At 41.1% G+C, this 23,815-nt stretch overlaps 1 protein-coding gene across 1 annotated transcript in view; it reads right to left on the reverse strand.

Moving 5' to 3' along the window:
- ZNF407 (zinc finger protein 407) overlaps positions 1-23,815 on the reverse strand; it is a 372,851-nt gene that overhangs the window by 336,858 nt on the left and 12,178 nt on the right. Inside the window, exon 2 of the mRNA XM_068147570.1 lies at positions 1,029-5,847. Coding sequence (XP_068003671.1) covers positions 1,029-5,814 — 4,786 coding nt within the window. The 5' untranslated portion in view covers positions 5,815-5,847. The remainder of the gene's footprint in view (positions 1-1,028; positions 5,848-23,815) is intronic.

The following is a 23,815-nucleotide window of genomic DNA, read 5'->3' on the forward strand; positions in this document are numbered from 1 at the left end:
AAAAAAAAAACACATTACAAAACTAGTTTAGGTTTATGCCAGGAATTGCCATCCTTTTATGTTTCCTTTTTCTTACCTTTTTGTTCTCTTCCTTGTAACCATGCACGAAGTTTCAAATACTGCATGAATTTAAACTATAGCTTCCATAATAAGCCATTATTTAAAAGTACAGTAAAATAAACCTTACAGTTTTAATGAAAATATGTTCATTGAAATGTGAATTTATTATTCAAATCCACTCATAAATTCAACCATGGAGACACCACTTGTCTAAGCAGAGCTCAGTGATTTAGAAAAGCTGTCTATTTAAAATAAAGAATGTATGGCAGGTTTATAGAAACATCGCAGTGAATTTTTACATAAATTTAGAACTGCAGCTTATGCATTTTTCTACAAAAATGTTTTTAAATTTTCCACTTAAAATTAAACACAAAAGTGAATTGAAAGTGTGATTAGCACAGAAACTAAATCAGATACTGCATCCCTGTGTATCACATCAGCATTACACAGTACCTTCCAAAAAAGGCTGACCAATTCCAAGTCCTATAGCTTGTTTCTATAAAAACCTCTTGCTGCTTCTTATTGGTATTTATGTAAGGAATGATGTCATAGCAAACGTCTATCCTGAAGCATTATATAATGCTGAAAGTGTAACTAAACTGAAATGAAATAAACAATTTGGATATTAAACAACTGCAAGGAAGAGGAAGATAGAATGAAAAGCTAATTGTTCTCTCAGCCCACCACTGCTTCATTATATAAATTTAAGAACCGATTAATGGTTACAATTTAGATTAAAGAGAAGGAAATCTCTATATATATGAAACAAAAAGCAGAAGGGTGACTATGCTTACGTCTTCTGCCCTTTGATCACCGTTTTCATATTCCTTTAAGTGATTTTGAATTTCTTTGGCAATATGAATGCCAGTTCAGACGAAATATTAAAGAGATTAACAAGCAGAAAAAAAGCCAACGGTGTAATTCATTCTGTTTCAAAGAGACCACCTGTAAAGAGAGTGTTTCCATACCTGTATGGGTACGGATGTGAGCTAGGAAGGCCATGGAATTGCTACTTCTACACATCTTCCCACAATATTTGCAGACATTGCCTTGGTTCTCTTCCCTCTCCCTGTTTATTTGTTCAGTGTCTTCCACAATGTACTTATTTACTTCCCTCAACAGCTCTTCATGTTGCTCTTTGATGTGGAGAAACAAGCTCTGCTCCGAATCAAAGGGCTCTGTGCACTTCACACACTTAAAGGTAGCACCTCCTTCGGGCAGCTCCTCCACGCTTGCCTGCTCATTTCGCATGTGCCCGGCACTGGCCAAGTGCTGGTGAAGGTTGCTCTCTGTGTAAAATGATTTTCCACAGAGTAAGCAATGAAAATGTTTTTCTTTTGAAGGATGTTTCATGGCTATGTGAACATTTAGTCCGCTTAAGCCATCTGCTAGAAAACCACAGTCATCGCAGCGAATACGTGTTGATTCCCCAAGGGAAATTCCTTCTGACTTCTTCTTTTTGCCACCACTTGGTGAAGGCTCAGCTTTCACCATGAGCTCACTAGCTCTCACTCCACCTGACAGCTGTCCTTCAGCAGACTGGTCAGTGGCCTCCCCATCTTGATGGCTTTTTAGCCTCACTATAGAGGAATCAAACTTGGCAAAATTGTTTGTTGCCTTTCCTTTATCATCAGCACTGATAACTGTTTCTAAAGCCTCATTATTACTTTCTTGCATGCCCTCAGCTGTTGAGCCATCAGCCTCCCAAACACTGTTATTTATAGTTACTTCTGCCTCATGCGGTGCTTCCATAAGGGCTTCTTCTGCCTCCCTGGTAGGATCGTCTTTGAAACTTCTGTCACCCACTAAACTCTGTATATTTTGTACCATTTCTCCAACGTTTCCAACAGAATTTGGTTGCTCCACTGTACTACTTGTTTCTGGAAGAGTTAGCATAAGTAGGTTATTCTTTTTCAGTGGTATTTTGTTGATACTGTCTGTGTTTCTACACTCTGTTTCAGGGGTTTCTCTATTTGCTTCCAAACTTTCCTCATCTTCTCCTGAATTCAAGTTTGTGCTGCTTGATCTATTTTGATTTTCTGCAGGGCAGTCATCATCTGAGTTGAGCAGCTCCTGACCATGCCTACTTTTCTGCAGGTCACAAGAACCTGTTTCTTTAATTGATAGTTCCTTGTCAAGTTCAGCAGCTTCATATTTCTGAGGAGCCTGCTGGAATCCTTCACAAAAAAGGTCCTCTTCATTTTTAGATTCCTCTTCAACTTCATCTTCCACTGCATTTTTGGAACTGCCACCTTTAGGCATTCCTGGAGTCACATTTTCATCTAAGACAACACATTCAGTTAAGCTTTTATTCATTTCATCACCTCCTGCTGTGTCATTGGCACATTTGCTTTCACCTAAACCGGCTTTCATTTCTCCTGCACTGTGATGGTGCTCCTCTTGAGACAAAGCCGTGCCTTCTTTAGTGGTATTTGATGTGTTTGCTTCCTCCCCAGAAGAAGAATAAACATAAGATTCTCTTCTAATTTTATGTTTCTCTGTTGCTGCATGCCTAATCATCTCTCTGCGAGTAACAGCATAGTAGTCACAAGCCATGCAGTAGTATTCAAATTGTTTTGTATGCTTTCGCTTCACATGCAGCTCTAAAGAAGAAGAAGAATGAGCAACGAAGTTGCAGTGTAAGCATCTGTTGTTGTTTGCATTCACTGCTCTTTTCTGGAGGCATGGGTCATCATCCTGAGTAACCCTCACTGGCTCCAGAAATATACTTTGGTTTGTATTTAACGTATTGATAGCATGATCTGAATCTGGCAGGCTACTGGCATTTATGACTTGTAGTTCTGTATCTCCTTGCTCAACTTCCTGATTGTCTACAACAGAATTCTCCAAATCTGATGACTGGTTACCATCCTCAGCATGTTCACACAAAGCAGCCATGGGGCTGTTAACCTTCTTGCTCATGAATTCTAAATTATCTCCTCCAGGGCTAATGATGATCTCCGAGTTCTGCTTTCCATGTCCTTCTATTTCAACACGACTTTTGTGTTTTTTGGTTGCACAGTGACGTTCCATATCTCCTTTGGTTACAGTGTAATAATTACAAACCTTACACAAATAGCTGTACTGATGGCTGTGCTTTCGCCTGACATGAACAGTCAAATTCGTAACACTGGAGGCCAAAAGACCACAATGGGTACATGTCCTTGCTATAGTGCCTTTGGGTTTCCCTCTTCTTGGTGCATTAGCTGAAACCAACTCATTTTCAGCAATCTTTTGATCAGGTGGAATGAATTCCTTATTTCTCGGTACATTTTCTACAGAAGAGGATGAAACATGTACAATTTCTTTATCTAACTCTATGTTCCCACTCACAGAAACGGAAGGATCCACCAGTGTCTTAATACCACCAACACCAACACAAACCTTTGCAATACATTCTTCAAACCGTAGTCCAATGTTGTTTTTCCTAGCATTTTCAAGGTGCTTGCTTCTTTTGATATGCTTCTCCATTCCTTCCTTACTCAGTGAGTAGAGATTACAAGCTTTGCAAAGGAAGTGATATTCCTGTGCATGTCGGAGTTTTATGTGCCTTGTAAGAACCGTGGAAGATCTTGTCTTATAAAAACACTTTTTACATTGAAATTGAGTTTTATTCAGAACTGAATGCTTTGGTTCATTTCTATGATTTATGAAGGAAGAGTCAGGAGTTTTTGCTTTTATTGATACTTCTATTTCCTTTACAAGATGTTGGCTATTGTTTGATACTGAGTCAGAGTAAAGTACTGCTTGCAAGGTCTGATCACTGTTACTCAATGGAGTGGCTTGCTGAAATAATGAACCATCATGTTTCTCATTTTTTTGATGATTTTTCAGCTCTTCCTCTGTTTGAAAAAGCAGAATGCAAGCTGGACAACTATGGGACATATTATGCACTTCACTCATATGGCTTCGAAGGCTAATCACATTCAAGCTGCTAAATGAACAGAGTTGACAATTAAAGCTACAACCACCCATCTGGTGTTTATTGTCCTGACAATGTTGTTCCATGTCTTCCCTGACTCCAGAGGAATAACTACACATCTGACAATGAAACTGGATCCTTTCTGTATGAAGCTTTGCAACATGATTTTCCAAACTTCTTCTGTTCTGAAAAACGTGGCCGCAGTCAATGCAAGTATGAAGAACACCACAATCAGCAGAAAGTTTAAGGTCAGAATCTTTAGGGTCTGTAGTGCTGGAAGAAAGAGTGTCTGGCTTATCTTCAGTAAGACTTTGAATTTCTGAAGCAGTATTACAATTACTTTTAGCATCTGTTTCTAATACTGTATGTGACACAGGGCTTGAATCACCAGGCTTAAGCTGTGTGCTGGAGATACACTTCATGAGTACTCTCTGAGTTTCAGACTTGCCTCTCTTACTATTACCCAACAAACTGTACCTTTTCTTTACCTGTCTTTTTAATCTAAAAGACCTACTCTGACCAAAGGAAGACCTTAACAAGACAATATTTTTTTTACATTCCAATCTATTAAATCTCCTTGCCATATTTAAGCTGGTAACTAGCTTTTTGGTATTTGGAGGGAGTTCTGGTTTCTGCATGGTATTTTCTGAGGGTGCTGGTACTTCTATTTTTTCTGTATGGACTTCATCATTTCCTTCTACACCAGAAGAAAGTAATGTTTCTTCTGTCATAGTATCTGTTTTTTCAGTAGGAATATCTGAAGGTGGTATCATTTCAGCAAGTTCAGTGCCATCATTCTGTTTAGGCAAGCTTACTTTTGAGCCTTTCAGCACACTGCAAACACTTAGTTCTTTTGCATCAGCAGTTCTTGCCTTTAATTTACTCATCCCAGGTTTTGCTCTGATTTTCCTCTCTTTGATTGTATTAGACTGTTGTTTTTTAAAGGATTTTTTTGTCAGTATCTGTACAAATCCTCCCCGGGCAGCAAGATTTTGGCGTCGAAGGTGTGTCTTGCCAAGCAAATGAGAATTTAGGAGATCTTCCTCACCACTCTGAAAACCACAAAGATCACAACAAAATAGCTTGGATTTCTCATGATCTTGCTTAACATGCGTATGTAATGTTGAACTACATTCAGCTGTGAAGCTTGAGTGAGGAAATGTTTGCTCTTTGGATTGTTTAGAGGAGGTTTCTTGGTTTTGTTTTTCCATATGAGAGCAGGAAGGTAAACACTGATCACTCATTTTGCCTTTAAGATCTTTGTCTGTGTTCCCAGGTGTACAGCCAACAATGATTTGTTCTGAAGAAGCTAATTTATCAGGAACAACATCTGGCACCTCTTGTGAATGTTTGTTTTCCTTGTGAATTTTCAGCATGGCACCATCAGCACATTTGAAATCACAATGTAGGCACAGGAAATTTGAATTAAATACATCATCACCAAGACAAGTGGCAACTCCTTCTTCCTTTACAGCTCCAGCTACACTACCTGGTTCTCCAGATACTTTGTGCAATTTCCTTGCACTCTGTTCCATGTCTTCTGAAGAAATCTGCTTCCTTTTTCTAGAGACATTTTCAGGTTTGTCTGCTTCAACAACATCCAGGTTCGGTGATCCTGCTTTTGCCTTTTCATTTGTGCCATTCTCTTCTCTTTTCTTTTCAGGGTCCCTGAACACTTCACCTGATAGAAGCCTTGTTTCCTGCTGAGATGAAGAGTTGCATCCAGCATTTTCTCCTGATGTCTTTCTCTGGGATTCTTCTGTCAGCACAGTTTGTAAACGCTCATCAACATCATCTTCCTTTTCATTTTCTTCCCCATCCATTCTTAACATTGATATGACCAACCGCAGATCATGACTTACTACCTATAAAACAAAAGGATTACTATTAGTCCTTTATGCACAACCAAAACTTGAAAGACTCAAGTAAAAATAAAAGAAAGGGGGGGTGGGAGGGAGATGGCTAGGAGTGGTGGGGGAAGCAAGATACAGCAAATGAAGACCATGGCAGGAAGACAGACAACGGAAAGATACAAGGCTACATTTTCAGCATGATGTCTAAAATTATGATTATCTAAAAATCAAACCAACTTTGAGGCATTTGGTTACAGAAGTCTCTCTGTGATAAGTACCATGTGAGCATGCACTAACTTCAATAGCTTTTGTGCAACCAAGCTATTTGTTACAAGCTTAAATTTGGGCAGACAAGCCTAACTTTTGTTTCTGGAAGCATAATTAGGAAATGAAACACCAACAGCTTTCAGGGAACTAGCCATGGGATGTTCTAAAAGCCATGACCTAAAAGAATATGCCACAAGTATAGTTACCTATCATTCCTAAAATGATGGTAGAAATTATTCATCATGGAGGGGCAGGAGGCAGTCAGGAAACAGCAGTGCAAAGAAGGGCAGCATCTTGAACCCCAGCACAAACTCTAACCATCCAAAAACAGATTTTGCTCAACTGGCAGTGCGACCTTCCTGCTCCCAAAAAGATACCGCCAGTAGAAAACTGATGCTACCAACACAGAGTCTAAGAGGGATGAGGGTGGGAAATCAAATCTTGACATTTATTACCTTTTCATTTTGATATGAAGCGATTGAGAATTGAAAATGCATTTCATTTTAACAGATGATTAAATACTAAATGTTTATCTATGTGCTTTACACTATGATTTAAACATCAATTTGCTGCAGATCCAAGTATCTATTTTTTTTTCCAGTTACTCATTGAATGAGGCCATGACCACAATTTTAAGTACTTTCTGACAAGATTAAGTAATTGCAATTGTTGATACAGACAATGCAGGGTATAAAAAAACTATTCAGGTACGTGCTATCAAAAAATAATTAAAATTATGCTTGTTTTGGAGGACAAAGTAAGAATGTGTTAAAATGTTAGACATTAGTATGGAAGAGAAAAAAAACCAAAACCAACATTTTCTGCTTAATAATAATTTATGGATGGCCTATAAGGAATTGAGTGCACAGCAGTTGCCTACATTGAACAGTTTTTCAACTCTAGGTCTCTGAGCTAAAGTACTGATCAAATCTATACTGAGCTAGCTGTACCTAAATAACAGGAGAAAATCCACCTGTAACTCACAGGAGCCCTTTGGAGAATCCAGATATTACTTCTCTAACTGTGGTTTTCTGAGTCTTACACACTAATTTTTTTTTTGTTCACTACAACCTGATAGAAACTCTGACAACTGGTCAGATATAAAACCATCAGGTCTGTATTCTTAGCTGGTGTAAATCAGCATATAGTTGGTGTGTTCAAAAACACCACAGCCATTAACAGCAGAGAAGGATGAAGCCTGTGAAGTGCAAGCTTACCCTGAAAAGGACTATGAGCACTCTTTGGGATTCAGAAATAAGATCAGATGAAAATTATGTTAACTATATAACAGCTTTAGCAATATAGCTTGGAAAATATAAAGAAATTACTTCAGTGATGAGTGCTACAATTCCATTCTTAACTGTCTGCACAAAGAGACCCTGGGTCCTTTGTTTCACCTCCACAGCAGGTTCCTAGCCCACCACTGAGATCAAACCACACTCCTTTTGCATGACCTGGGGAGGAATAGCAATTTTTTTTCTTTGTTGTACAAGGGAATTTACATTCTCAAACCAATTGTTCATGTACTTTATAGGATACTTTCCTCTCAGACCATCTGATTCATCAGAGAATCTCTCCAGCAGTGAACTAATACCTGCATTGGAAATTTCCGCTATCAAAGGCTATATCTCAATATCAGGGGGTTCTCCATCAACCAAAATTCACATATTCAAGATAGATATATAGACATATAGATACAGGTATAGATACAGATATATAGATGTAAGGGACTGGTGGTTCCACACCATACTTTCATTTAAAGCCATCTTATAATTTGATTTAAATCATAAAGCACTGTCACACCTAGATCAACCTCTGACAGAAATCACAAGCCACTTTCATCCAAAGCTACAGTGATCACAAGAGGGTGGATGTTTCCTAGCTTTCACAGGCCGTTATCAGTAGTCTCACAAGGCACCTTTTCTGTCACACCAGTGCAGACTGAGCTCATCTCCACCAGGCACATGCAAATCTCAAAATACATGGCTGATTATTTGCATGCAGTACCTGCAGGCTTAGCTCCACTTCCTGGTATTTGTTCACTGCAATAGAAGTGACACATTTGATGGGTGGACAAGGAATTAGCTGGATGGTCACATCCAGAGGGTAGTGGTAAATAGCTCAAAGTCTAGATGGAGAGCAGTGACAAGCAGTGTCCCTCAGGGTTCCATACTGGGACCAGTACTGTTTATTATTTTTGTCAATAATACAGACAATGGGATCGAGTGCACTATCAGTAGTTTTGTAGGTGACACCAAGCTGAGTGATGCTGTCAATATGCTAGAAGGACAGGATGCCATCCAAAGGGACCTGGACAAGCTGGAGAGGTGTGTTCCAGTATAGTTATCTGAAAACAACCTCTTCCCACAGAGGTGGGCCCAGGTAAACCTCATGACCTTCAACTAGACCAAGTGCAGGGTCCTGCACCTGGGCCAGAACAATCCTCATTATCAATACAGGCTTGAGGTCATCCTGTGGAATGCAGCCCTGAAGAAAAGGACTTGGGAGTTCTGGTGGATGAGAATCTGGACAAAAACCAACAGTTGTACTTGCAGCCCAGAGGGCAGTTGCATCCTAGGCTGCATGGCCAGCAGGTCAAGAGAGGCAATTTTGCAGCTTTGCTCTGGTGAGATCTCACCTGGAGCATCCAGCTCTGGAACCCTCAATGCAAGAAGGAAATGATGAAGCAGGTCCAGAAAAGGGCCTTGAAAATGATTAGGGGTCAGGAACACATCTCTTATGAGGACAAGCTGAGGGAGCTGGGACTGTTCAGCCTGGAGAAGACTCTGGGGAGACCTAATAGTGGCCCATCAGTAACTGAAGGGGGCCCTACAAAAAGGCTGAAAAGGGAATGTTTACAAAGGCTTGTAGTGATGGGATGAGGGGCAATGGTTTGAAATTAGAGAAGAGTAGATTTAGATTGGATGTTAGGAACAAGATCTTTACAATGAGGTGGTGGAACACTGGAACACATTGTCCAGTGAGATAGTTGAGGCCCCATTCCTGGAGATATTCAAGATCAGGCTCGACAAGGCTCTAGACAACCTGATCTAATGGAGGATGTCCCCTGCTCACTGCAGGGGGTTTGTACTAGATGACCTTTGGAGGTCCCTTCCAACCCCAACCATTCTCTGACTCCAAGTTCATCCTGCTCTATGCTTTACCAAAAGCCTGAGATCGCAATCCCAGTTCTGGCATCTAACCTTGTCTTCAACTCAATTCTGTTGCAGCAGTTATGGATTTTTTCAAATGCTCAGGAAAAAAAAAAATATTTATCTTATTTTTGTAAACTGTACAAACTAGCTGCAAGGCAAATGAAAAATGCAAACCACAAATCTCATAGGTGCTGCCAATAGCTTCAGTATGACATTACAATACACAATACAAATATGCAAAGGAGCCTCATGCCTCAGCCTTCTTCCCTAATTTCTCCAGTTCTCAGTCAGCAGTAAATGGAGACACTTCTCTCTGCCTTGATTTTATGATATACTTCTAGCACACAGACCAGGGATGCACTCCACTTCACTTTCAGGCAGTACTCCTAAATGCAGTCAACATCTTCACATCAATCCCCACAACTAAGAACAAGTGTTATCAAAGCAAGGGCTCCTCTGCACAGCACAAGTTAGGTATAGCAACAATTAATCACATGCCTTTGCCAGTTTTCTCTCTACCTCACATCTGAGTTTTTTATGAAAATAATCCCCCCCCTCACACCCTTCTCAGATTCAGCTGCCTCTGTCTCATCTCCATATGAACTGTGTCAAAATATCACTACCTGGGAGTATTCACCTTCATGAAACCATAATCCAGAAAGGATTTTCTATGAAAGAAAACAACTGTGAAGTAGATCATCCCTATATTAATTAATCTAAGGAATGAAATTGCCTTCAGTTTCTTTTGATTGCCTCTTACAGTAGCTTTTAGGACAAGAGCACATCTTCTGAGGTAGACAGTTAGTGGCCACTGTGACTACTTTTTCTGGAACCACAGTCAGTAGGTTGCTGAGCTGTGGATAGTTCTCCACATCTAAGAAAAGATCTAGACCACAATACTGAACTATGTCTCTGTCCCCACTATGATCTTCACTCAGACAACTATCACTATTTTATTGCACAAATGACTATCACTACTTGAAGGATGCATTTAGCATATTGTAAGCTTCCACTAGGTAAAAGGAGTGAGCCTACAGTGCTTCCTCTGCTGTAAACTCCTCTTCAGAAAGCCCCTTCTCAGATTTGTCACAAGACAAGAGGCCAATGGCAAAGCAACAAACTGGTCACAATTCTGGGTGATCCTAATCATCACCTTGCATAAGACAATTCACCTCTGCTCTCATCAAAGCTACTACACTAATTAAAGGCTCACCTACAGTTGGTAATAATACAGGAACTAGTGCATCGGAGAAGATATCAATGGCACTTCAAGTCTCTATAGTCCCAGTGATAGATTAGGTTAAATGTCTGTCTTTTTGCAAAATTAATCTTGGATCAAACCTTAGTCTGGTACAGGGATTGTCAGCATTTAATTAAATCAACAGGGAACCAAAAACACATCCTAAATGTAACAAGTAATCCTCTGCAGCCACAGAAGCTTACGTGCATGCTTAAGCCTAGCTCCCACTCCTTGGTGTTACTGACTAAGCCTTTGGGTGTCAATGTAATGCTGGCAGCCTCACATAGCAGTAGAAGTAGAGAACAGCAGCTCTTGAACTACCTTATTCATGGACCAACAAGAACAAAAACAATGCCAAGATGCAAGCTCTCATGCTTTTCCTTCTGCCTTCACCTCTCAAAGATTCTGGTTACATTTTTACAAGTAACAAATACTTAAAGTGCACAAGTACTTAACCGCTTTATGTATTGCATAAATAAACCAGAAAGTGTACAGGCTCCAGGACTGTACCAATGATATCACCAGGCACAACACAGCAGAGAACCACAGCACAGGATCAAGCCCAAGCTAAGCAGAGACCAGTCAAATTCCTCAGTGTTTCCATTGTTTAAAACCTGGTTCTGTCAAACAGAACTCTCAACATCATATGTGATGTTCAAAATGAAGCTGTTGTAATTCAAAAGTGGGTTGACTTTTTGTAACATAAATCTTTTGTTAATGTTCATATAAATCAAGTGTAGCTGAACAGATTCTTAAAGGATATGACCAAAAATTAATTTGCCACATTAGCTTCAGGTTAACAAATTCTTCTGCTTGGAGACAGTCATACATTACCTAACAGATTTTAAGGTTCTTTGCAGCATGCCGCTGTTCCTGAGTTTTGGGTAGAAACCTGTTGTGGCTTCAGCATTTTTGCATAGAAAAAGCTAAGCTTTGTAATTCTACAGGAAATAGCAGTCAAGTCTTTGACATTCTGCTTTTCTTCAATAATTTTCCAGCGATCCAAAAGAAGTGAGATGTGTTTTCAAGACTCTAAGAAGCAAACCATTTATGTTATATGAGTTACGTCTGCAAGGGCCAAAGAGACAAATCTTCACAGAATGCATGAGGAGACATATGCATTTTTAAATTATAGGTGCCGCCTAATACATGATCCTTTGGTGGTCTCAAAGAAACCAATATAGCTGAAGATTCAACTCGTTCATATGTTGGGATTTCCAAACAGTCCGAATCATGGACATTTTGTTTCACTGTTTCATCGAATCTACAAGACAACCCACAGTCACAATTCAGCACCAGCTCAGGAAAAAAACGAGAAAAATGCCACTTCCTGTGCTGCCAATAACATTTGTTACCAGGTATCACCACAGACTTTTGTATTTTTCCTACTATGATATTTTTTTCCTATATTGATACAGTATCTGCTACAGTTCTACGCATATGCATTACTTACTTGTGGACAGAAGATCTTTTATTTAATGGAAATGGAGAACATTTTAGTTGAGTTTTTTCCTCTCATTTTTCTCCTCTGGTCCAAAAAATAGTATGTAATTCCTCTATGCCAACAGGTGGACATAGGGCAGTGAAGATTTTCAATGTAAGACTTGCATTGCCCTAATCCTCAGATGAAATTTAGAAAGGAGTAATCTTAAATCAAGATCAGAAGCACAAGCAGTTTAGTGATGATCCATAAACCTGTAATGAACTGCAAAGTTTCCTAACTTCACGCTCAATACAATTTTATTTACTTCTCTTTTTGGTCATTTGCCAGCTCTTCAAGGGAAGGCTTAGGGATGTGTACAGAAAAACCCACAGAAAGTACTCTCACAACTACTAAACTCCACTTTGGTTTTTATTTTTTATGCTTATCCTGGCATTAGAATTCCCAAAGCATTTCTCAGAGTATCGTTGTCTCCCAAGTATTCAATACCCAATCTGCAGCGTTTGTAAAGGATGTGACATATGGAAAACAGAGGTTCTTCTTTTTTTCCAGTAGAAATTCCCCTTTTTCAGACAATTCTTACAATGAAATAACTGATACAATGAAGCAAAATCTTTTTTATGAGCAGCTTCTTAAATAGCCTGCACAAAACTGGACATGAACAACACACAACCTTTGTGTCAAATAAACATCTTCTCATTTTCAAGGGCATAACATCCTCCCTAAATCAAATCATAGGTTTGTCTTATGGCCTTACAAAGTTACCTCACTTCCCTCAGAGAGACTAATTCAAGAGAATAGTCTCCTCAGTAATGGAATACAGAGGACAACATGGTTGTTGTTTCAAACAGAACAAAGATCACCTTTATTTTGAGGAATATTTGATGCCATCCATTACAAACATGTATTTTCCACTGTAGCTCAAGAATGCTGGAACTTCAAGCTTTGCATCATGAGTCTGTTGTTTGTGCAAAGCCACTCCTTTTCCTGGAGCACCAGCACCTCCAGGGAGACTTCCCAACAAACTACAGGCTTTCAAAGACTAAAGACTTCGAAGCTTCCACACTGATGCATTGTTAAAGTAACAAAACCGATTGTTAAAGTAACAAAAGTAAAGCCCTCTGACAGTCATCACACCTGTACTACTGAAAACTGCAAATTACCTGCACCCATTAACTCCATTTTCTTGTGGGCACCAGACAGAACTGTGACAACATCACAGGGAAACACGCCCTGCAATACCACTCACATCCTTGCTTCAGTTGTCAAACCACTGAAAGTCCTTCTGGATGGGAAGGAATGGCCAACATAAAGGAATTTCTTATGAATTTTTAACGTAAGAAATATAACAATTAATTCCCACCATAAAAAAAAAGGAAGAGACAAAGAGAAGGCTCCCCAGTTCATCAGCCACTTACTTCAGAAAGAGACAAATGCTGCTAAATGCAGCAGTGACTACTGATGAGATCTCATTTCGAGTGCAGTCAGAATCAGTAGGAATGCACACCCAAGTTAGAGAATAAGAGGAGATGCACTAGTAGCTCCTAAAAATTGTTGAATAACCTTCAGATCTTCAAATGTTGGAAATTTAAAAAGATCCCTCTATTCTGAGTGGTAGATTCAAAGATTTCTTTTTTCACCAATTGCAGAGTATGGCATATATATAGCAACTGTAATAAAAATACACAACAGAAACTTTGGAGGATCCCAGAGAAAAACATAGGGCACTGTGTTATTTGTGAGTTAAAAGCACTGTTCAAGTGTTCTCAAAAAAACTTCAGAGTGTTTATCAGATCCATGAAACAGACTTGCAGGAAAGACATTTTTTTTTCACATGCAAGTGAATCCCACAGTCTGTGAGAGTTCTTAGAACATAGTTTCATGTGCAATGGAATTCTCACCAACTCCACCCATTAAAACTGGAGAGAAGTAAAAAGCAAAGGCAGTTTAAATCTCCGCTCTACCACTGGCTGTAGCACCCTCTTACAGGTAGTGGACCACACTAGAATTCATCAGAAGTACACAGGCACTATCACTGACACTTGAGAGAAAAAGGGAAAACAAACCAACCACCAACAACAGTTTGGAAGACTTAGGTTTTTCTTATACTTCAGTAGCAAAAGATAAAACCAAGCTGCTGTTACTTGCAAACTGTCCCTGGAAAATTTTACCCTAGAAACCTGGTCCTAGGGTTCCTGACTCTATTCCTCTTTAAAATATGAGTGGTGTGAATTTCCTGCACAGTTATTGTGGTGTTTAATACTTGCCAACATTTAGTAAATTTACATCAACTTTTGCTGAAAGTTAAACCTATAAGGCAAAAAGAGATGACTTTGGCCCTTGTTTTAAACTACTGTACCATATGAAAAGGAACAAAAAGGCTCCATCATCACAGCCTAGGACACATCTTCTAACACAGCTTGAACAGCCTAGGCTAGGCAGCAGCACCAGCACAGGTGAAAAGGCCAACACAAACAGCTCGCCCTCCGCCAGCTGGGAACCAGCATTCAGAAGGGAATCATTCAGTAACTTCCACCATGATTCAGAAGGGAATCACAAACTAGGAGTAATGTGGGTTGTTTTTTTTTTCCTTGCAGGAAAGAAGAGAAAAACACTGTTTCTTATATATATATATATATATATATATATATGTATATAAGAAAAACAAACACAACAAGTTCTTGAGCACTTCAATTAATTAGCCAGCTATTGGCTGAGGCATAGTTCACTGAATATAAAAAAATGATGCAACCAGTACAATTTTAAATTAAAAGTAGGCTGGTAATAGTTTGAATGGATGTTATCCACAACTAATGCAAGTATGCCAAAAATTCACAGCTATATAAAATAAACAGATACATAAAATCCAACAAACACATTCAGTGTGAAGTAAGGACACCAAAACTGTAGAAAAGGCATTAAGGAGAGGATATAGCATAAAGTAGAAAGGGGAATTTAACATGTTTTCAATAATAATTTTAATTACCTCACCTGTAGCTCTTCCATGGCATTCTAGTGGTTTAGCTACTGTATCTATCACACAGAATCACAGAACGGTAGAGGCTGGAAGGGACCTCTAGAGATCATCAAGTCCAAGCCCCCTGCCAAGGCAGGTTCACCTAAAACAGGGCACAAAGGAATACATCCAGAAGGGTTCTGAATGTCTCCAGAGGTGGAAACCCCACCACCTGGACAGCCTGTTCCAGTGCTCTGTCATCCTTAGATTAAAGATGTTCTTCCCCCTGTTTCAATGGAATTTCTTACATTCAGGTTTGTGCCCATTACCCCTTGTCTTCACATTGGGCACCACTGATAAAGATTGGTCCCATCCAGCGGATACCCACCCTTGATGTATGTATAAGCATACTCACTGTCTGTTAATACTGTAAAGACTGCACACAGTAACCTGTACATACACACACGTGCTTCTCACTGTTGTTCTCCCTTCTGTTTGCCTCTAGTCAGCTACCTATTTGAATAGCTCAGCTGAAAAGAGCTGCTGTTTTTGTCTGAACAGGTAACATGAGGATTTAGGATTATTTGTGGAGTATATAAACAAAGTTTCCAGAGAAGATTAGCAAAGTGTACACACACTTCTGAAGAAAAGGAGAAATTAATAAAAATAAAAGCATTCTGATGACACCTGGTGGCCACTTCACACAAGGAAGTAATTATTGCATTTCATCTGAGAAAAGCAGATCAGACAGAAATGTGTTATATGTAACATGTAGATGTAAGCACATCTACAGAAAACCAGCTGATAGTGCAATCAGTGAGAATAGGTACTCACTGCAGTGTACATGTTTACGTGTCTGTATATATGAAGTAACTCCACAGACATACTCTAAAACTTCATTATTAAAGACGAGTCCTGCTTTTCTGTACAATGAAACAGCAGTGAGCACATTACAAGTATTCCAGCTCAATCCTACATGGCATATGAAACTAACCTTCTTTTCAGTATTGATTTTCCAGCTTGGTTGCTTAAATAAGGCAGAGGGTGATGGAGGAGAAGCACATTGGAAGCAGGGGGCCACCTTGCACCAGGGTGCACTGGAAGGGCTATGATAGATGCTGCCCCAAATCCCCGCCACAACGTGGCAGTCCTCCCAGCACACTTCAGCAAAGTGCAAGAACCAGGCTTCCCTTCTTTGTACCACTGGATCTCTTACAAAGAGAAATTAACATCCATAATTAGAAATTAATAGGAAAAAAAAAAGATAGCTGTACACAGATCTCAGCTAGGGAGAGGATAAACCCTTAACATGCAGGGGGAAAGCTGCATGTCAAATCACACCTTTTCCCCTTACTGGTATAGTACGTGCAAGTAATCGCAACAGTGCTGCCATCTCCTCTGCCACAGAAGGGGATTTCCCCTCCCCCACCCAGTAACCTTAGATGATCATCACTTAAATCATATAAAACTGCAAAGCATGGCTTCCTCTGTAATGACTGTTACTTGCTTTCAGTTGAACAAAACCATGCTTCAGCTGAAGTTGCTGAATACCTTTTAAAGCTACATACTTCTACTGTCTGACACCATCTGTGTCAACAGATGGAAACCAATACAAGACAGCAAACATACAGGTGTGATGGAGGCATCATCAGTCCAAGCACTGGCAACATGAGATGATACAAAAATTATTTGTGACTTCTATAGTGCTTGTGATACCAGTCAAGTACTACTACAATGGCACAACAAAGAATTATAGAATGGTTTGCATTGGAAGGTACCTCATCCAGTTCCAATTCCCCTGCCATAGGCAAGGATGCCTTTCACTAGACCAGGTTGCTCAAAGCTCTCTCCCATCTGGCCTTGAACAGTTCAAGGGAGGAGACATCCACAACTTCTCTGAGCAACGTATTTCAGTGCCCCATAACCCTCACAGTAAATATTTTTCTCCTTAGAGTTCATCTACATATACCTTTCAGTTTAAAATCATTTGTCATTGTCCTATCACTCTACATGACCTTTCCTGTAGGCTCCCTTGAAATACTGGAAAACTGTTAGGTGGTCTCAGTGGAGCCTTCTCTTCTCCAAGCTGAACCACCCCAGCTGTCTCAGCCTGTCCTCATAAGCAAGGTGTTCCAGCCACCTGATCATCTTCACATCCCTCCTGTGGACCTGCTTGAGCAGGTCCATGTTTTTCTGACACTAAGAACACCAGAGCCAGACACAGTGTTTCAGGTGCAAGGGGCAGAATCACCTCCCTCAACCTGCTGGCCACACTTACAATGCAGCCCAGGATGCAACTGGGGCAGACAGCCAGCCTGGATGGTTAAAGAACTTTTAATAGAACTAAGGGAAAAAAGAGGGAGTATCACCTTTGGAAGAAAGGGGAGGCAACCCATAGAATGTTTAAGGATGTTGCCAAATCATGTAGGAAAAAAATTAGGGAGGCAAAAGCACATTTGGAGCTTAGTCTGGCCTCTGCTGTGAAGGACAACAAAAAGTCCTTCTATAAATACATTAATAGCAAGAGGAAGGGCAAGGACAACCTCCACTCCTTGGTAGACATGGAGGGAAGCATTGTATCAAAGGATGAGGAAAAGTCAGAGATACTTAACACCTTCTTTGCCTCAATTTTTACTAGCAGGACAGAATGTCTTCCAGACAGCTGGCCTGCAGAGCTGGTAGAAGGAGCCAGGGAGCTGCACAGTTTCCCTATGTTCCATGAGGAGGTGGCTGGAACTCTCCTCAGCAGCTTGGATCCCCACAAGTCCATGGGACCAGACGGGATCCATCCTAGGGTGCTGAGAGAGCTGGCAGATGAGCTGGCCAAGCCACTCTCCATCATTTTTCAGCAGTCCTGGCTCACTGGAGAGGTCCCAGAGGACTGGAAGCTGGCCAGCATTGTGCCCATCCACAAGAAGGGCCGGTTGGATGAGCCAGAGAATTACAGGCCTGTCAGCCTGACCTCAGTGCCAGGCAAGATCATGGAACAGGTCATCTGAGTGCAATCACACAGCACTTAGAGAATGGCCAAGGGATCCGGACTAGCCAGCATGGATTTAGGAAGGGCAGGTCCTGCCTGACCAACCTGATCTCCTTCTATGATCAGGTGACCCGCCTGGTGGATGTGGGGAGGCCTGTGGATGTGGTCTACCTGGACCTCAGCAAGGCCTTTGACACTGTCCCCCACAGCAAACTCCTGGCCAAGCTGTCAGCCCATGGCTTGGACGGGAGCACACTGCGATGGGTTAGGAATTGGCTGGATGGCCGAGCCCAGAGAGTGGTGGTGAATGGTGCCACATCCAGCTGGCACCCAGTCACTAGTGGTGTGCCCCAAGGATCAGTGCTGGGCCCTGTGCTCTTTAACATCTTTAGTGATGATCTGGATGAGGGCATTGAGTCCATCATCAGTAAATTTGCTGATGACACCAAGCTGGGGGCAGGAGTTGATCTGCTGGAGGGTAGAGAGGCTCTGCAGAGGGACCTGGACAGATAGGCAGAATCCAACGGCATGAGATTTAACACATCCAAGTGCCGGGTTCTGCACATTGGCCACAACAACCCCATGCAGTGCTACAGGCTGGGGTCAGAGTGGCTGGAGAGCAGCCAGGAAGAGAGGGACCTGGGGGTACTGGTCGATGGTAGGCTGAACATGAGCCAGCAGTGTGACCAAGCAGCCAAGAAGGCCAATGGCATCCTGGCCTGCATAAAGAACAGTGTGGCCAGCAGGAGCAGGGAGGTCATTCTGCCCCTGTACACTGCATTGGTTAGGCCACACCTCGAGTACTGTGTCCAGTTCTGGGCCCCTCAGTTTAGGAAGGATGTTGACTTGCTGGAATGAGTCCAGAGAAGAGCAACAAAGTTGGTGAGGGGCTTGGAACACAAGCCCTATGAGGAGAGGCTGAGGGAGCTGGGGTTGCTCAGCCTGGAGAAGAGGAGACTCAGAGGTGACCTTATCACTCTCTACAACTACCTGAAGGGAGGTTGTAGACAGGGGGATGTTGGTCTCTTCTCCCAGGCAGCCAGTACCAGAACAAGAGGACACAGTCTCAGGCTGCGCCAGGGTAGGTTCAGGTTGGATGTTAGGAAGAAGTTCTATACAGAGAGAGTGATTGCCCATTGGAATGGGCTGCCTGGGGAGGTGGTGGAATCACCATCATTGGAGGTGTTCAGGAGGAGACTTGATGGGGTGCTTGGTGCCATGGGTTAGTTGTTTAGGTGGGTTGGATTGGTTGATGGGTTGGACGTGATGATCTTGAAGGTCTCTTCCAACCTGGTTTGGTTTATTCTAAATAAAACTGGTTTTCTGGGCTGTATGTACACATTGCTGGCATATTCATTTTTTACATCCACCAACTCCTCAGGGTCGCTCTCTATGCACTCAACGCCCAGTCTATATTTAGCCTTGGGATTGCCCCAATCAATGTGAAGGACCTTGCACATGTGGCTTTGTTGAATATCATGAGGCCTGCATGGGTCTGCCTCTCAAGCCTGTCCAGGTTCCTCTCGATGGCATTCCTTCCATACAACGGGTCAGCTGCAGCACAGAGCTTGGTGTTGTTAGAAACTTGCTGAACCACTTGAACCACTACAGAATGCCACTTCATCACTGGTCTCCATTTGGACATTGAGCCACTGACCATAATCATCCATCCAATTCCTTATCCACCAAATGGTCTTGATATCAAATCCATGTCTCTCCAATTTAGAGACAACAGTGTGGTACAGGACAGTGTTGAATGCTTTGCACAAGACCAGATAGGTGCTGTCAATTTGACATGAAGTCTCTTGTCAACGCTCAAGTCCTTTCACAACAGCTGCCTGCACTCAAGCAGAGGACAGGAAAAAGGTTGAAGACCAAGCAGGCTCCCATTTCTTCCCATCAAAATTCACTCTTGGTCAGTGGATAGAGAGCAGAGGTGAAAAGGGAGGAGGCAGTGCTGTAGCAAAAGGCTCTGTACAGCTGGGAAAGGACTGGGGGATGCTGCAGCAGCATCCACCTTGTCCCACAGCCAAACAGTGAAACCAGATCTTCCAAGGGTGGTTCCTAACCAGCTAGAACTGAAGGAGGGAAGGAAATTTAAAAGTGACCACTACCATCCATAGAATTCCCATTTACCTCTTGTCCAAAGCTTTCACAGTACTGACACTTTGGGAACAAACACCACAAAGGTTTCAAATGCTGCTGTTTACCAACAGGATCCATTTCCCTGTGTGTCTATTTCTTTCAATGTTAACAAATTTTGTGCCTACCTTAACCAGTCCCTAAAATCCAGCAGCTATCTTCCAGAACAAGCAATATGCCTAAGCATGTGCACAGTGTGATCAGGATTCCTCCTTGTCTTCACATGAGGCACACCTGTTCAAGTGCATTCCCAAAAAAGGACTCACCTGACCATTAAAATTTTCATTTCTCCTGGAGAAATGGTGCATGCAGTGCAGCACCAGGAACAGTTCCACTGGGGACCTGACCACTGCTATATACCTAAAATAATCCTGCATTTTCACTTTCTTACATCCAAGAACTGCACCTTGCTTACTAGTTTTCTGTTACTTTGGTATCTAGAATGCAATTTGCTCCCCTTATTTTGTAGCACACCATGTAACAGCCACACAAGACTACAGTGCATTTCCTTCAGCTGTTGGTTTACCACAAACTCGACTCTTTGGTTGGCACTCACGCTATCAAACAGCTCCCCAGGAAATAACAGCAAGCAGTCTCCTTGTCCTCTTGAAGCCTAGCAGCCACACAGAGCCACTGCTAACCTGGCTGGTGTGATCAGGGTGGCACTGCAGCCCTCCCCTTTTTGAAGGCTAAAAAGACACGTGCCAGTGAACTTAATAGCCCCAGTTGTTGCCTCCTGCTCCCCAAATCCCTCAAGCAGGAAGTGCCACGTGCTACCAGACCCTTCCTGGATAGAGTTAGGTAATCACGAGAGGCTGCAGTGGGAACACAGGGCACTTCCCTGGGTAAGGGAACCTCAGGAGCTGGGTCAGAGCTGCAACTTGTGTGCATAGCCTCTGCATTTTCTCAATCCATCACTCTCTCTGGAGAATGCGTTAGGAGAGTGTTATTGTTAAAATACTACTAATTCCCTGAAAAGCACAGAGTTAAAATCAATCCCACAAACTTTCCTGAGATCAATAGGTTTTAATGAACACGGAAAACAGACTTGTGGCAACTACGGGCAAGTATCCGGAGACTGAGCTATTGTAAGAAATTGCACCTGCTCCAGCACTTTCCTAGGAGAAAAAATTGACAGATTACTAAGTAGGCTATTGCTCAGCTCAAGCACCCTCAGTATCGAAAGGGACCACAAGCTCACCCTCACAGGCAACCTGCATGGTGATTTATCATAGCAGAGAGCAGCCAGCACACAGTCAGATGCCCCAACACAGACAGGGCAGGGTTTTGGTACTGCACTCTCAGCTGCCCAAGCAACCCAATTGCACTGTTGGAGTGATGCAGGTGCAGAAAGCAGACTGCTCCCTACAGCAAAGGGTGCATGTGTAGCCCATTTTCCTCACAGGTAGCAAAACCAGTATATATAGTTGTGTTTCAGTCATCAATAGTCATTTTCCTGGTATTCATCCTGGGAAAACACTTTTCACAACAGCTACAGGACTTCTTCTCCTAGTCATCAATGGAAAAGAGGCAACAGTCTAAAATTAAAGCTTACAGGTAGCAGAAGGAAAAATGTTTGTATCTTTCATAATGAAACTGCTGTTCCATCTTGTATTTTCCAGAATACTTAAGAATTACATCCTATTTTTCCCAAGCATCATGATTCAGATTCACTTTCCAGTAAATTTCATAAATATTTGATAATCAAATGCAACTTGTTTCATCAGCTCTGCAGCGTTCCTTATTCACAAGCACCAAATTTGTTTGCTTTTTACGTGAAGCAGGAAAAGAACTCCCTTCTGTAATTCCATTTTGCAATTTGAAATATTGTTGTGTGGTCTATGCACCATTTTCCCTGAATCTAATACCTCCTATTATTTCTATAAAATAAAAAATACAGAATATTTTACTGGTTAAACCCTGTAACAGCACAGATTATGAAACTCATTCTGTGCTACAGTGCAAACAAGATCTAAGTATTCTTAGATGCATGTACAATGGGAAATATAAATAAATACCCCTTTAATGGCCATGAATTCCTCACAAAATCCTTTTCCCTCCCCATATGTGTACACTTGGACTTCCAGTTACTTAGTAGGCATCCCAATGCCCCTACCTGTGCTTTCAATGACTTCAATACCTACAAATGTCTAAATACACCTGAGGTCACTGGGAACAGGGTATCTGAAAGTCAAGATATTTCTTTAGGTGCTGAAACAGGATTTGTAAAGTAATATCAGATACGTAGATTTCATTATTTTATCCCCAAGACTTGCTATTCAGAACTGAACAAAGTGACATAAACCCACATTTTTGTAATTTAGAGGGAGGTATTTTGAAGCCTCAACAATTAAGAATCCTTAACTGCATTCATAACTCCTTCTCCAGAATGCTTCAAAAGAAAAATTAAGTTACATTAGACTATTTTTAATAACTTGTAGGTGCCCAATTATAAATGGAAAAAAAAAGACTACAGAATAAAGGTAGCAAATGCACAAATTCAATGCTATTAAAAGGCAGACACATGAGAGCTCATGTATCTTGTGCCATTTGTAAAAAGGTTGTTTTATTATCAGTGTAACTAATCACAATGAAGCCATCTCTTACAATCAAAGACATTATAATGAATTTTCTTTACAGCTACAGAGAAATGGGATTTGCTGTTCCATATCAAACTAGAACAGGCTGTATAAATTTTCCTTCATATTTATTGTTAAATGTAATTTTTATCTATAAAATCAGCCATGAAATATTAAAAACTGAAACAACAGAATTTATATCCTTTACTTAATTTAGTTTAAACGGTCTATTCACTAAAGAGAGGGAAAAAAGGTTACATATGTATTATAGCTTGCCCTCCCCTCTCCCCCCTAAGTGTTTCCATTATAAACCCCCTAGTTTTTGGAATTTATAACTTGGCTGTAAAAATTCACTTCATACTTAAGAGTTGGTGTACTTTTCCTGTTACAAATTAAAAAACAATAAAAATAAAAACAATCTGTTCCAGGAGGAAGGCAAGAAAAGGTGTAAGAGAAGGAAAAAAGCAATCAGACCAAAAAACCTTCAATGCTTAATCACCTAAATCAGTAAATAAGGGCCATCTATCACAATTCAGACCCATTTTCCACCTCAAGGAACAAGTGGGAGATGGTCAGCTGGCTGCACTGCAGTCTCTGGGTGGATGGGTGCCAAGTGCTGACCTCCATCTCCTGTTGACCTGTCAGATTCAGGCTGCCAGGCTAGGGAAGAAAATCTCCCTATCCTATTGCCAGAGTCATCTGCCTATCTGGGAACTGGACAAATTGAAATGAGCAAGTACAACAAAAAGCATTAAAATCATCTGGATCAGACAAAAGACAAAACAAACCAGCACATCTTAAAAAGGAATGACAGACAACGCATTTAACAAAGGGCTTCTCCCAATTCAAAGACCTAAGACTTGAGAACTCAGGAACTGGGTACTGCTTATGGATGCCAGAGGATTAAAGGGTATAAAAAGGGCTTTATTTAATATAGCATGAAAAAGAATTCATCTGTAAGAAGGTAGATTCCAAAATGAAACATGGAACAAGGCAAAAAAAGACAAGCAACCTATGACCTCGAGGTGTAGGCTACAACTTAGGCTATTTCCTACTACCAATATCTTATTTTCAGCTTTCCCTGAGAGCACAACAAAAAGCACAAAAACATAATGTACCTTCATTTTCAGAATCCCTCTTTTAGAGTTTGAAAGAAACAGAAAGTAGTAAGGGAGCAAAACCCTCCCTTGGCTCTCACAGTGCAGCTGGTGAGTTGGTCA

The sequence above is a fragment of the Melanerpes formicivorus genome, unplaced genomic scaffold (assembly GCF_026170545.1).
Source record: "Melanerpes formicivorus ecotype bairdi unplaced genomic scaffold, bMelFor1.0.p_v2 SCAF_15, whole genome shotgun sequence".
Lineage (NCBI taxonomy): Eukaryota > Metazoa > Chordata > Aves > Piciformes > Picidae > Melanerpes > Melanerpes formicivorus.